Here is a 14278-nt window from a genome sequence, read left to right as displayed (position 1 = left end):
GGGACTCTCCAGGCCAGAATACTGGAGTGGGTAACTTTTCCCTTGTCCAGGGGATCTTCCCAACCCAGGGATCGAACTTAGGTCTCCCGCATCGCAGGCAGATTCTTTACCAGCTGAGCCCAAGGGAAGCCGAAGAACACTGGAATGGGTAGCCTATCCCTTCTCCAGCGGATCTTTCCAACCCAAGAATTGAACCGGGGTCTCCTGCATTGCAGGTGGATCCTTTACCAACTGAGCTATCAGGGAAGCCCCACCTGTGTAGCATCACGACCAAACACCTTTGCTGTCAGATGAGTCTTCTTAAGACTACTCCACGACAGACAGGAAAACAGCCACAGGATAGCTGCTTGTGCGTGTGTGCGTGGAGAAAAGGCTCGGCAGGAGAGGCCCTCTGCTTTATACACAACAAAACGATTCTTGGCAACCATCCTCAGAGCCCACTCATGCAGGAGATACTTAATGTGACTTCAAGGTAACTACCACTTACTGATAACATGGCTCTCTGGGACATTTTTCATTCCTGGCTAGAATGAACGAAAAGACGTTCCCCAGGATGGCGAAGTGGACGCTGTGAAGTTGCAGAACAATGCTGCAAATATTCTGAACAATTTAGTTTGAACAATTCTGAAGATTTGGCTACAAAGTTTTGAATTCCTCTTTCTCCATACAAATCTTTTATTTGTTTTGAGAACTGAAAGATTATGCCGAAAAGGAAAATTAACTCAATTTTAAAATTTTCCGTTCAGTAATGATTCTTTTCGACCTATTTGATGTTATGCTGAAAATCAGCTACTCAAATCTCACCTCAGAGTAGAAGAGACCCATGAAATATTTTCCTTGAAATATTTTATCTTAAAAATCATTAGGTGGCAAGGCATGAGGATTTCTGCCAAACATAACCTTTCTACTAAAATTAACTATACATAGTTTGTAAGTCTTTCTCCCACTGAACAATTTAGATAGAATGCCATAAAGTTTCCATTTTGCACTAAAGTGTCCTCTAAAGCTCTTCTAAACAAATACTTAAAAGATCCTTACCAATGCCAATACATTTAAAGAGCAAACAATAAGACTAATAAGCACGTTACTTCAAACGATGATGTAATATACCAAGTTAAACTTTACACTCATGCACACACTCAATGACTTGGAATAGTCGTAGTAGTTTTGGAGTACATCCTATACAGATCTGGGAGAGCAACTAAGGTTCACAAGATCATAAGTAATAAGAATTCTAGACGTTCTTCCAACAGCCTTGAATCTTCTCACTCAAACCCTTGCAAAATTTTAAGCTAATCAACATTTCTGTGACTGCAGAAACGACGGCTTCATGATGCCTTTTTGTATGTCTAAAATAGGATTTATTTGTAGATAGAAAAATACTCTCTCCTTTGCTCATGTAAACTTACAGGAGCAGAGAACTTCAAAAGATTTCTATGCACAAAAGGTTAAAAAAAAAGAGGGGGACAACTGGTCTTTAAACTTCAGCAGTTTTCCCCTTTTCATAGAATTTCACAACGTTGACACGTTTGTTACAGCGTCTATTTTCTCCCAGCTCAGCAGCCTTGTCTGTGTGAGGCTGCCTCCACATATTTCTTCCGCTCACATTCATTCAGATGGCTCCAACCACTACGAAGTATAGAGCTTAGTCCAATTAGGGTACACTGAAAGCAGCTCGACCTGATCAGCTCGCTGAAAGGACTCGAAAGCTTATTTCCCTGACGCTTTGCGAGAGGGTCTCCCTGCGCACTCAGTGTGCGCTGCATGTAGAGGTGTGGCGTGGAGCCTGCGCGCTCAGCTGTGTCCACCTCTGTGTAACCTCATTCACGGACTGCAGCCCGCCACGCTCCTCAGTCCCTGGAATTTTCCAGGCAGGAATACTGGAGCAGGTTGCCATTTCTCACTTACAGGGTCTTCCTGACCCAAGGACCACACCTGTGTCTCTTGTGTCTCCTGTCCCGGCAGGCGGATTCTTTGTCACTGAGCCACCACTCCTGTGCTGAGAGTTGTGACGGTGTCACGATGACGTACACAGGGTGTCTGCCCGTGTGAGTCTGCCTACCGCAGACCGGGTGGCTGTGTGGAGCTCAGAGGTGAGCAGACGGAGCACACCGGACCCAGCACGGCAGGCCCTTCCCCACCTCGGAAGGCGCCTGCATCAGGAGCCCCCTGGCAGCTGCGGCTCCTCCCCCGGGACCCCCGCGCCCGCCCCGGCCCTGGGCTCACCCGGTGCTCCTCCTGCTGCTGCCTCAGGGTCTCATACTCCAGGGCGGGGGCGGGCAGCTGAGTGATGGCCCTCTGCGTGTCCGTCAGCCACGGCCAGAGCTCCTCGTACGTCTCCCAGAACTGGCTCACCAGGGACTGTGCCCGCTCCAGCTGCAGGCACCTCTCTGAGTTTACCTGGCAGATGGTGTCATAGTTCTTCAGCACCGTGTCCAGTTTTTTCTAGAAAATCAGAAGATAAAATGTGTTTATCCAGTCAGGCAGACCAAGGACCACATACACATACTCCAGAGTGCTTGTTCAGCACTATTTACCTGGAAGAGAGTAAGCACTCAGTGAATAAATGCATGGTAAATGACTGATCAACAGCAGCTGGTCTAAGTGTCTATGCAGAGAAGCGCATCTTAAAGAAAGGCCTTCCTATGCTGTTGCATAAGGCAGGAAGTCCCTCCTTTACAAGGCTGAAAATGCTGTATGCAAATGCTGTGCTTTTGCTACAATAAAAAAAATTTCATGTATAAAATAGCAAAAACGTGTTAAACGTCTTAAAAGTACACCAACTGGAGATTAGGGTGAGAAACGAGTATACTCATGAATTTCTATGCAGTCATCAAAAATCAGGGGGCTTGATAACATGGGGGACGTCTCAAAAAATATTAGGTAACAAACCACCCCCCAAATAAATGAAAAGCCTCAAGTTGTTCTGACTAAGAGACTGAGCTTCCCAAACACAATTTCTTCCAGGTCTTCCATATGAGAGAAGGGTCTGGCAACACGGACACCGAGTCCAAGCCCAGTCGCTCAGTCACGTCTGACTCTTGTGACCCCATGGGCTGTATGTAGCCTGCCAGGCTTCGCTGTCCGTGGGATGTTCCAGACAAGAATACTGGAGTAGGTTGCTGTTTCCTCCTCCCGGGGATCTATCTCACCCAAGGATCAAATCCAAGTCTCCTGCACTGGCAGGTGGATTCTTTAACACTGAGCTCCCTGGCAAGTCCAACACGGACACTACATTCTGTTAAAATACAAGGACGGTCTTTCACAAATGAAATTCTAACAGGAACTCCTAGTCAGGAGAATTAATTACATAGATTGAGAAGCAAAGTAGAACATTATGCCGCATACTGATTTGATGGGGTGGTCACAGCTACCTTGATTATGGTATAAATTCACTATAATCCAATAGCAAAAGGCAAAGCACAACCATAACCTAATAAACCACAGAATAACACAGAGATTCTTTCATGATCATCTATACTTTTCACATAAGATTTTTTGCAAAAATAATAAAGATTATATTAAAAGCAAGTGCCACTGTGGAGTATTTAAATAAAAGAGAAAAAATATCAACACACACTGTGCATTATATTACTTGCCTATGGTATACATTAAAACTAATGCACCATCTTTTCAATGGGATCTTAGGCATAGACATTTGTATAACATGTATGTTTTTCTGCCATGGGCTATTTTCCTGTGAGAAGCATTAATTTCTTTATGCTGCTCAGAGGTCTGACTATGAATTGAACTAAACATTTTTATTTGAGGCTGCTTTCCCACCAATGTAAAGATCGTTAAAACTACATAAACTGAATACTTCCTTAATGACTCCACTCCTTTTTTTCTATATGGATTACTGTAACTTTATGCAGAATGGGTTTAAGCTAGAGAGAACTACATATTTCAGGTTTCGTTTCGACTCCAGAGGGCCCAATGTTCCTGAAGCCTATAAACAACAGTTGACATACAGAATAACAATTTACTCTGATAATAGCAATGATAATACAGCAAACATTAATTGGATGCTTAATGGGTCCCAGTTACTCAAGGATTCAAACCTTAATAGCTTTTCTGTCTATTAAAAGAGATTATCCCCAGGGTGATTCCCTAAAGGAGTACTCTTTTCACTGTTATTCTGTAAGATTGAAAAATGTTTTATTTAAAACTAACGATTTAGCTGTTTAAACAGCAGCTGTGGATAAAGGGAAAGGGCTTTTCTCCGAGAGACAGCCCCACACACCCTGCCTGCTCACGGGCCTCACACCAGTCACACGGGCGAGACTACCTTCACAGGCTGCTTCTCCTCTTCGCTGCACGTGCTCATGATTTTATGTCCAGATTTAACAAGCTCATCAATAATGTCCTTGTGTCGCAAAATCTCCATGGTGAAGGTCTGTATTTACCAAAATAAAGATTTGTTTTTTTAAAGAGAGCATATGATTAAAACAAAAGCAATAAGGCAAAGCGGTTAAAATGACTCAGTTACACTCCATCATGCAAGCGCCTCCCCTCGGAGCACGCTGACCAACCATGCAGATGTGACTGGAGATGTGTGTCTTCACCTTTTGAACCTGCAGCTGAGCGGAGGTCTGGTCTTGCTCAAGCCTGATGTCACCCAGAGACGTCAATTTCTTCTCTGTTTCATTAATCCAGGCTAACTCGGCATCGGCCGCTTGGTCAAACTAAACAAAAGATAAATAATCAGGTCAGCAAGTTCCTGTAACTAGTGCCAGAGAGATATCTATCTACATGTCTTTCAAATATCCTTATCACATAAATGCAAAATCTGGGCCTGTCTCCTCACGGAAACCGGAAATGATCTGTAAGAATGACTTATGTTATAAAGAGAAAGGAGAACTTTCCACAGAGAAATTAAACACAACCTCTTAAAATGTGCTGAATCCATAATATGGTAATGATTTGAGGACAGCTCACACTGCTGCCTCCTCCCTGGTGGTGATATAAGGATTTTCTTTACAATACTATACAAATTAAGCAGCTATAAGAGCGGTTAGACACCATCTTTACATCACTTTATCCTTCATTGTATCACTTTAATATGATACGCAGGTAACATTCTGCTATCAAAGTCTGCAATTCCTAGCAAAGAGAATGATATAGTCCCATTTATTTACTGCTTGTGGAAAGTATATACATTTCCATGTATGAGAGTATACCCCAAATATCTCATGCATCATATTTTGCCTCTCATTTAATATCAGCAGAATACATTTTCCAAAGCCTTCTTAAATATTTTAAGAGATTTTTCTTTTCCTGATCACAAGAATAATTTATGGTCTAAATCTGCAAAGTACAGAAAAACACATAGAAGAAAATTAAAAGCTGAAGTCAATACTATCGTTATTTCAGTGAATTTTCTTTCAGCAGTTAAAAATTAGAAAGTGCTGGGATAATACCGTATAAGCAATCTCATTCTTTTTCATTTATGGTGAACCTTTCCCATGTCAAAAGTGTGATTTTTAAAATACCATCATTGTATCCCAGCATCCTTGGATATTTTCACTTAGGTTCTCTGCATTTGTCTGATGTTACACAAACAACGCTGTAATGGATATCTTTGTAAATCAATGTAAATAAATTTCCATTGGCACCTCTAGGTAGTCCCTTAGAGTTGATTCCTAGAAGGTGACTTCTAAATCAAAGAGTGTGAACACTTTCTCTATCTTGTACCAGATACACCCCACGCCTTCCAGTTATCATGAACAAATACAGCAGGCAAGCGATACCAGTCAGCACAGTGCAGACTATAAATGGGAATTAACAACACCTCGGCAGAAAGAGTGGAAGGGACGGATGTTGTGATTTTCAAGTCCAGGACTGCCAGAACCTCCAATTTTTCAAGTGTCAGTAGCTCAGCCGCGTCCGACTCTTTATAACCCCGTGGATTGCAGCCAGGTTCCCCTGTCCATGGAATTCTCCAGGCCAGAGTACTGGAGTGGATTGCCATTTCCTTCCCCAGGGGATCTTCCCAGGGATCGTACCCAGGTCTCCTGCATTGCAGGCAGATTCTTTACCATCTAAGCCACCAGGGAACCCCTAATTTTTCAAGAGCACCTGGAAACCCAGTTTGGGATCGGGGGATAATAAGTGGAGGGGGGTAAGGGTGGAGGTAAGAAACTAAACTGGAAGATAACTCATGCTCTTAAGACACAAGGCAACACTCTGCAGATTCACAGGAGGGTGGAGAAGACATACTTTTCACCCAACCTCAATCTCAGAGCCCGGGCATCATACAGAGCACACGCGAGGAGGATCCGGGAGAGAGGGAAGCAGAACTGGACCCCAGGAACACCACAGAGGCCAGTGCCCTGGGTTTTCTTTTGTTCCCATACCCTGGACGGGATACTGGAGAAACTGCCCCTCAGAAGCACCCAGAGGCCAGACAAGGCCCCCAGGAAAGCCTCTCTCTAGTCAAAGGTGCAGAAAAGGGGAAGCCTTGCAAGACAGAAAGCATCTAGACAATAAGCTTTCTGCTCCAACCAAACACCAGAGAACAAAGCCCTGGGCTCCCTACCCTCCTGCCAACAAGGGCTGAACGGGGAGCCCAGAGGTCCACCCCCTGGGCTGGGCCCGGCACCCCTGCCAGGATGACGTCAGCCCAGCAGGGGCAGGTCCTTTCACTTCCCCGGGCGAGCACAGGCCTCTGCCCCCGGGTCAGTGGGAAGCACTGGGCAGTCCCGTGGGGAGCCTGGACTTGCAGACCCGGAGGCTTGGGTGGGCTCTCCTCCTCTCCTCGGGGAGTAGTGTCAGGGGAGGCCTGTCACGGTCAGGATCTGCACAGCACTCAGTCGGGAGGTGGCCCCTTGCCCACAGTGCCGGGGAGCTCCCAGCCCCACCAAGCAATGAGAGGCACCCCCAGCTTAGGGGGCGCCTAAGCTTAGCAAGTTCCCCAGGGTCCATGGACTTCTCCTTCCTCTGGGCAGCATCCCCACCATCTCAGCCAGAGAGGTGCTGGGGATCGCCCGCCAAAGGAGAAGGACGATCTGAGGCCCAAGACATAGGGCACCAAGAACCGTGAGGAACCAAGACGGAACTGACGATCACGAGCAGAGGCTGGTCCCCAGATGACCTCCGAAGTATCTAACAGAGCTTAGAGCAGCCGTGATAAAGACACACGGGGAGCGGTCTCATAGGCAGTGGAAGCAAGGGAAAAATCAGAAGGCCTCGGCAACAAAAGGCAAAATCCGCCAAAGACACAGAATACACCTAGAAGAACCAAATGGAGATTTTAGAACCTAAAAATATAACAACTACAATAAAAGCTCAGAGGATGAGATCAAGGAACAGGACAGAGCAAAAAGTCACTGAAACGGAAGACAGGATGACAGCAATTACCCAGCCCGAATGACGGAGAATAGAGAGAAGGGAACTAACAGAGCCCAGGGCCTGAGGAAGGAACTGTAAGAAAAGACCTAAAATTCAGGCCACTGTGGAGACGAGAGGGGGGATACCTCGAGGCCGAAAGGTACTCAAACATTCTTAGAGCAGTAAAGTTATAGAAGTGGAGGCCAGACTTTGGCTAGGATTGAGGAGGAGGCAGAGTCAGGAGGGGCAAAGGCAGCTGTAACAGGGCGGCGTGAGGGTCTCTGCGATGGACGTGTCCTGCGTCCTGACGGAAACGTTCTGTGTCAGCTTCCTGCCTGCGACACTGGAGCATAATTTTGCAAGATGGTCTCCCATTGGGAAAACTGAAGAAACATTACAAGGGGGACTCTACATTAATTATATCTTACAACTGCACGTGAAGCTACAATGATCTTAAAACAAGTTAATTAAAAAAAAAAAAAAAAACCTCTCTGTGGGTAACCTCTCATCAAGTCCTATGCGCATTTTCTCTTCTCAATCTATGCTGCTAAGTTGTCCTGGATGTACTGATTCCTGTTCCCACAACCAGAGTCTGGCCTTCCACTCATCAACATGGGGCATATGATTACCTGCCAGTATAGCCTGGTGCAAATAAGATAGTACCAAATGAGTCACCGATGGCTCCAATCTCACAAAGAAAAAGTCACCATTAGATAGGTAAAAAAGCCTTAATAATATTATTACTGAATTGTTCTTTATCAAGATTTTTTTCTACCACTTGTTTTCACCTTTGCCAGGTCATGAATGAGTAAATAAGTACTGAAGCTATTTGAAAGTTAATTTCTCTTAGTCAACAAGTTTAGATAGAAAAAAAAAAAAAAAATAGATAATCATTAAAATATGGGACCAAATCAGAAAATGCACTTGCTTGTTGGAAGAAAAGCTATGACAAACCTAGACAGCATATTAAAAATCTGAGACATTGCTTTGCTGAAAAACGTCCACAGAGTCAAAGCTATGGTTTTTCCAGTGGTCATGTACAGATGTGACAGCTGGACCATAAAGAAGGCTGCACGCTGAAGAACTGATGCTTTATAATTGTGGTGCTGGAGAAGACTCTTCAGAGTCGTTGGTCTACACGGAGATCAAACCAGTCAATCCTAAAGGAAATCGGTCCTGAATATTCACTGGGAGGACTGATGCTGAAGCTCCACTACTTTGGCCATTTGATGTGAAGAGCAGACTCATTGGCAAAGACTCTGATGCTGGGAAAGACTGAAGGCAGGAGGAGAAGGGGAGGATAAAGGATGAGATGGTTGGATGGCATCACCGACTCAACGGACATGAGTTTGAGCAAGCTCCAGGAGGTGGAAGGACAGAGAAGCCTGGCGTGCTACAGTCCACGCGGTCGCAGAGTCAGACATGATTTAGTGACCCAACAACAGCAATATTTTTTGACATTTACCTTTAAATATTGATAGCCCAAGGATATGAAAGGGAAGACATGGTTTAATAGACCTTTACTTAACAATTTCTAGAAATGCTACCTGAACAAAATCTGAATCTAAACCAACATCTAACCAAAAAGGATGCAAAGTTAGGCTGCTCTGAGACTCCTCTGGCATATGGGCAGCAGTCACCCGTCATGTGGGAGGCTGAGACACACAGCCCTCGGGGTCCTACCAAGTGCCACACGCCCGACAGGATCACGGACAGGCCAAGTTGTTCCAGACAGAAATACACAGAACTTGAGTGCTCAGAGTAGGTGAGCTCCCCTACAAGGGCAATTACAGTAAGTCTTCCCCACAGCAACCTTCAAGGTGCAAACTTTCCAAGGTGCAAACTTTCAAAGGTGCAAATACGCATCTGGTTCCAACAAGGAAGCAGAACCTGCTCCATCAACATGAGGCATGAGAGAAACTGCAGCTTGCCCTCCGTCTCCTGTGGGGACGATCCTTCAGCTCCACCATCTCCCACCTCCTCTCCCTCCTCTAGGGAGTAACTCTTGTTGCCTCTTCACTTGAGGCCAGCCCCTGTATGCCAGCTACTATACTGTGCTACTATACTTTGCTGGAGAAGGAAACAGCAACCCAGTCCAGTATTCTTGCCTGGAGAATCCCATGGGCAGAGGAGCCTGGCAGGCTACAGTCCATGGGGTTGCAAGAGGTAGGACACGACTTACTGACTAAACCACCACCATGACCACACTTTTCAAAGCACTGTACTGCAAGATCAAAAACGTTTTCTTATTTTTTGTGTGTTTGTTTTGTAGGTATTATTTGTGTGAAAAGTATTATAAACCTGTTACACTACAGTACTACACTGCCAGTTGGGTGTGTAGGCTAACTTTGCTGGATTTATGAACAAATTGGGACTGAAGAGCGAGCTCTTGGAATGTAACTCGTTTGTATGTGGGTTGTCCGTACGCAGGGGACTTACTATACTTCTAAAATGACTCTGCACATTTATATACTCAAGCAGAAGCCTTTCTCCTTTCTAAGTTTCCCATAACATCATGCATTGTTTTTTGAAGCCGCCTTGTGATCTGCACGTAGTGGTATTGGTTAAGTGTTCTGCTCACTAATTCATCACTTTTGCTGCTATGGGGACAAGCCAGAACAATGTGGACTCCAGAAGGAATCTTGATAAGGCATCTGAAAAATTCTATCTGAATCCATCTGGTTCAGTAATTGTTACGACATGACTTAGTTTCAACTGGAACTACTCATTAGCAATTGTAGATCAATGTGAAGAGGAAAAAAAAGTTTCATCAACTAACTCAGCAGCTTCAGGTGTGGAAAAAGAAATCATCACGAGACAAGTGGAAGAGTCCGGATCATTGGCTTTGAAACTGCACGTGACGAAACTTCTGGGCACAGCTCTACTGTGTGGTGCACTTGGCACGTAACTGAGAAGAAACAGTTCAGGCCTTTCCACCTGAGTGCCAATGCTGCAAAATAAACAAAATTTAGTTTTTTCTTCTACTAGTCCTTGAAAAAATAAAGTGATGCCCCAACCCTTTTGCTTGTGTTCAGGCTATTTTTAGTGTTTATATGACAGTCCTAATAAAGAAAATCAGACTGTTAGTGTTAATACTAGTTTAACACTAAGTCTCCCTTTCCTAAGGAAAAAAAAAGGCAACCAATGAAAACCAGTATGATGATACCCAAGTTGCCAAAATGGAAAGCTGAAACTCAAACACTGGTTCTTTAACCAAGGCAAATATTTGCTCTGCTAAAAGAAAACAAGACTTCAAGCAGAAATTTCCCTTCTGTCTTTTGAATTTTTTTTATTAAGTTAGAAAATATTTATTATCCAGCAACAAAAGGGATAGCCGCAGGGTCTACATGAGGCAATTTACAGTCAAGCAAGGCATTTTATTTAGATCTGGGACTCTCTCAAATAACTACTTAATGTGAGAATTCCTTAACAGACCATAAATGTGGCTTATTTTACTTGCTGAGTAACATAAACAGAAAGCTCCCTACACCAAATTTTAATAAATTTGCTTACTGCCCATGTAAATAGCAAAAAAAAAAAAAAAAGACTTCAAATGAATTGTAGAGAATGTTAGTGTCCTTAACTGCATTCTGGGAAAAGGTCTAATAAGCATCATCTGTGGAGTCCAACCATCAACCCCAACTACACTAATTCCTTGTTGGACTAGTATTTTAGAAACTTCCTACAAGTTGGTAAAAGACATTTTAATTGGTTAATCTCTAAATGTTCCTGAAAAACACTCTGTAAAACAGTAACAACCAACATTCTACTGAACACACTGTTCTAAGTGCCTGAACATTCAAGACTCCCTCCTTTTATCCTGACAGCAACTAAATCCCGTGGGTACCACCACTAATCTCATTTGCAGCCGAGAAAGCCAAGGCAGAGAGAGGCTGACTGACTCACCAGAGGTCCCCCGGCTTGTAAATGCGGGGCTGAGATTCGCACCATTGTGGTCTGGCCCGAGCCCACATCGCAGTCGCCCTGGTACACCCCTGTGCCTGTGGACGGTCTCGGCTTAAGAACTCACATTATTCATGGGATCTCACCAAAACCGGCTCAAATACCACAACAGTCATTAAGCGGTGAGATCTTACTTACTATTTAAGTGTCTCTCCCATCTCTGACAAATTGTTTTTGGATTTCTCCAGAAAGTTTCACTTGAGCGGAAGCAGAAGTTTAAGAGACTTAAGTGGTAAGCAGGTCTTAACCTTCAGGACACCTTCTTACTCCAAGAGGGTCTTAGCGCTTTCTTTCCATTAGCATTTCCTTCCATTCTCCTTCCCATTATTCATAACCCAGCCCATATTTTCCTACCCCAACACCTGGAAGGTCTAAACAAATCTCACTTCCGTGGGGGAGGCTAGTTCTAGTTCTTTAAAAGAAATTAACAGGTGTTATTTTTCTCCCAGGCAGATCCCTAATGACCCAGTGAGCTGTTTAATTGTACCCATACGCCTTTATACTGGGGGGCTTATGATGGCCCAGTAGAACAAGCCAGGCAATCAGAACTGCCAGAGAGTGCCTGGGATACCCAGACCCTGTGAGATACACACCTTAGCACCTTCTGATAACTGTACATTTATAAGCGGCTAGTGAAGTGAACACAAACATTCCGGGGTTTAAATAATCACAGTGACCTGAACTCAGGCAGTAAAGTCTACATCTTCGAAGCAAAATGCATTTCCCCATTTCCAAGTGGCTCATTTAATTCAATGAGCAGAATGAGAAAGAAAGCAACAAAGATATGTTGCGTTGTGTGGGTTTAACATGCTGAAATACCTACAGTTTCTAACTGTAGGCCTTGGTGAGAAGGAGGCAGCTGTTTTGCTTTTATATAAAGATTATTCTTACTACTTAACAAGCTGACTTATTCTACTCAGATTTTTCCTAAAACTTATGAATGGGCCCGACTAAAAAATCCTCTTCAGAATATTGATGCTTGCAAATTTGCTGAGTCAGATTCAGGGGCTTATTAACCGGTCACAACAAATGGACACCATGCTCACTGCATTCACCCATAATTGAGGCTGTTCTATTACTTCCAAAATAATAATAAACGTCACTCAAATTTATGTAAGGCTCTTGGCACTATGTTCTCAAAACTCAATGAAAGATCTTTTCAAAACTGCTACGTAATATAACAGCATTAACATGAAAAACCTAACCATATAACATCAGGAGTATTTTGAGTGTACTGGGTGGATTTGAAGTACATGCTAATGAGAAGGTATCTGGACACTCTCTTCCCACTTCTCTTTAGACCTCAGCCCTTTGCCACGTTTCCCTGGCGTCTTCCACGTAGATGAATATAACCTGAGATGGTGACCTGACCATTCACGACTTCCCTAAAGCTGCGGAATTCCAAAGTGTAGCTTATAACAGTATCAAGGAGGCAGGTCTGCATATAAACCATTTTAATGTCGAAAGACTAAAACATCTTGATGAGAAATCTGCTTGGAAAACAGCCCCTTCAGTTATTTTCAGTCTAGCTGAACTTAGGTTATTTGGGGACACAGCATTAAATTTATAAATGTAAAATTTACCAAGTCATTTTCAAGGCCCATACCCTCACGCGGTCACTCATGGGTGGGATATGTTGGGGGAGGGACCCAGGAGGGAGTAGCTGTTAATGAAACAAGTTGCATGTGACTAAAGGTGTACAGAGAAAGATGGATGCGGCCAGATCATGTCCACAGTTCAGAGGGAGAAGAAACAGTGGGAGATGCCTGTTTATACAACATAAAATAGCATTTACAAAACTTGCGGCTCCTGTCCAAGTGGGATTCTTTTCTTTTTGCGCCATTCCTTTTGTATTTCATGGATGTATTATGACTGGATAAACAGAAAACAAGCATTTTAGTATCAAACTGTATTCTGATCCTAATTCCAAACATTTACAATTGGGCAAGGTTATAAAATAATTTCAATGACATATTAGGGCTTTTCTAAACTTGGAAATAATGAGTTCAGAAGCTATTCTTTTGAATGCAAAAGTAAATCTGTCAGACCAGAAAGGCAGGCATGGATGTGTTCTTAAACTTGCCCGGAGTGAGAGCTTTCTTGATCCTTTCAGCACGGATGCCCACGGCTCACAGCCCTTTCTGGAAATATCCTCATATTCCTACTTTGTAGCAATAATAGTGCCTTCCTTCAGATTATGGAGGGAGGTTAGGAAAAAATGGATTACCGTTTAAGACTTTTCCTCTCGACCTGATCTGTAAAGAGGCACCAGAGTGGAGTAAGATGAGACCTGGACTAAGTCCTGATTACAACTCCACTACACACCAGAGGCAGTCACCTCACCACACACCAGCTCTCAACAGTGCATCTCAGCCTTACTGGAAAGGTATTTCTCTTCCAATTTCTCTCTTTTTAATTGGCTTAAGTGAATTTTTAAGTCTGAGCGCCAAAGAATTGATACTTTCGAATTATGGTGTTGGAGAAGACTCTTGAGGACCCCTTGGACTGCAAGGATATCAAACCAGTCAACCCTTAAGAAAATCAACCCTGAATATTCACTGGAAGGACTGATGCTGAAGCTGAAGCTCCAATACTTTGGCCACATGATGTGAAGAGCTGACTCACTGGAAAAAGACCATGATAGTCGGGAAAAATTGAAAACAAAAGGAGAAAGGGGCAGAAGAGGATGAGATGGTTGCATGGCATCACTGACTCAATAGACACGAATCTGAGAAAATGCACAGATAGTGAAGGACAGGGGAGCATGGCATGCTGCAGTCCATGGGGTCAGAGAGAGTTGGACACGACTTAGCAACTGAACAAGAACAAAAAAGTATATTTTATTGGTTTTCTTGACTTCCCTGGTGGCTCAGACGGTAAAGCGTCTGTCTACAATGTGGGAGACCCGGGTTTGATCCCTGGGTCGGGAAGATCCTGTGGAGAAGGAAATGGCAATCCACTCTATCTACTGCCTGGAAAATCCCAT

At 43.8% G+C, this 14278-nt stretch overlaps 1 protein-coding gene across 10 annotated transcripts in view; it reads right to left on the bottom strand.

The window, feature by feature from the left end:
• Positions 1-14278, bottom strand: part of DST (dystonin) — a 525807-nt gene that overhangs the window by 54710 nt on the left and 456819 nt on the right. For all 10 annotated transcript variants that reach the window (XM_069564068.1, XM_069564074.1, XM_069564071.1 and 7 more), the window contains 3 exons: positions 4566-4685; positions 4289-4396; positions 2227-2445 (listed from right to left, as the gene is read on the bottom strand). In XM_069564068.1, coding sequence (XP_069420169.1) covers positions 2227-2445; positions 4289-4396; positions 4566-4685 — 447 coding nt within the window. The remainder of the gene's footprint in view (positions 1-2226; positions 2446-4288; positions 4397-4565; positions 4686-14278) is intronic.

The sequence above is a fragment of the Ovis canadensis genome, chromosome 20, assembly GCF_042477335.2.
Source record: "Ovis canadensis isolate MfBH-ARS-UI-01 breed Bighorn chromosome 20, ARS-UI_OviCan_v2, whole genome shotgun sequence".
NCBI lineage: Eukaryota > Metazoa > Chordata > Mammalia > Artiodactyla > Bovidae > Ovis > Ovis canadensis.
Note: the sequence above shows the minus strand (reverse complement) of the source record. Positions and strands in the feature narration are given on the sequence as shown.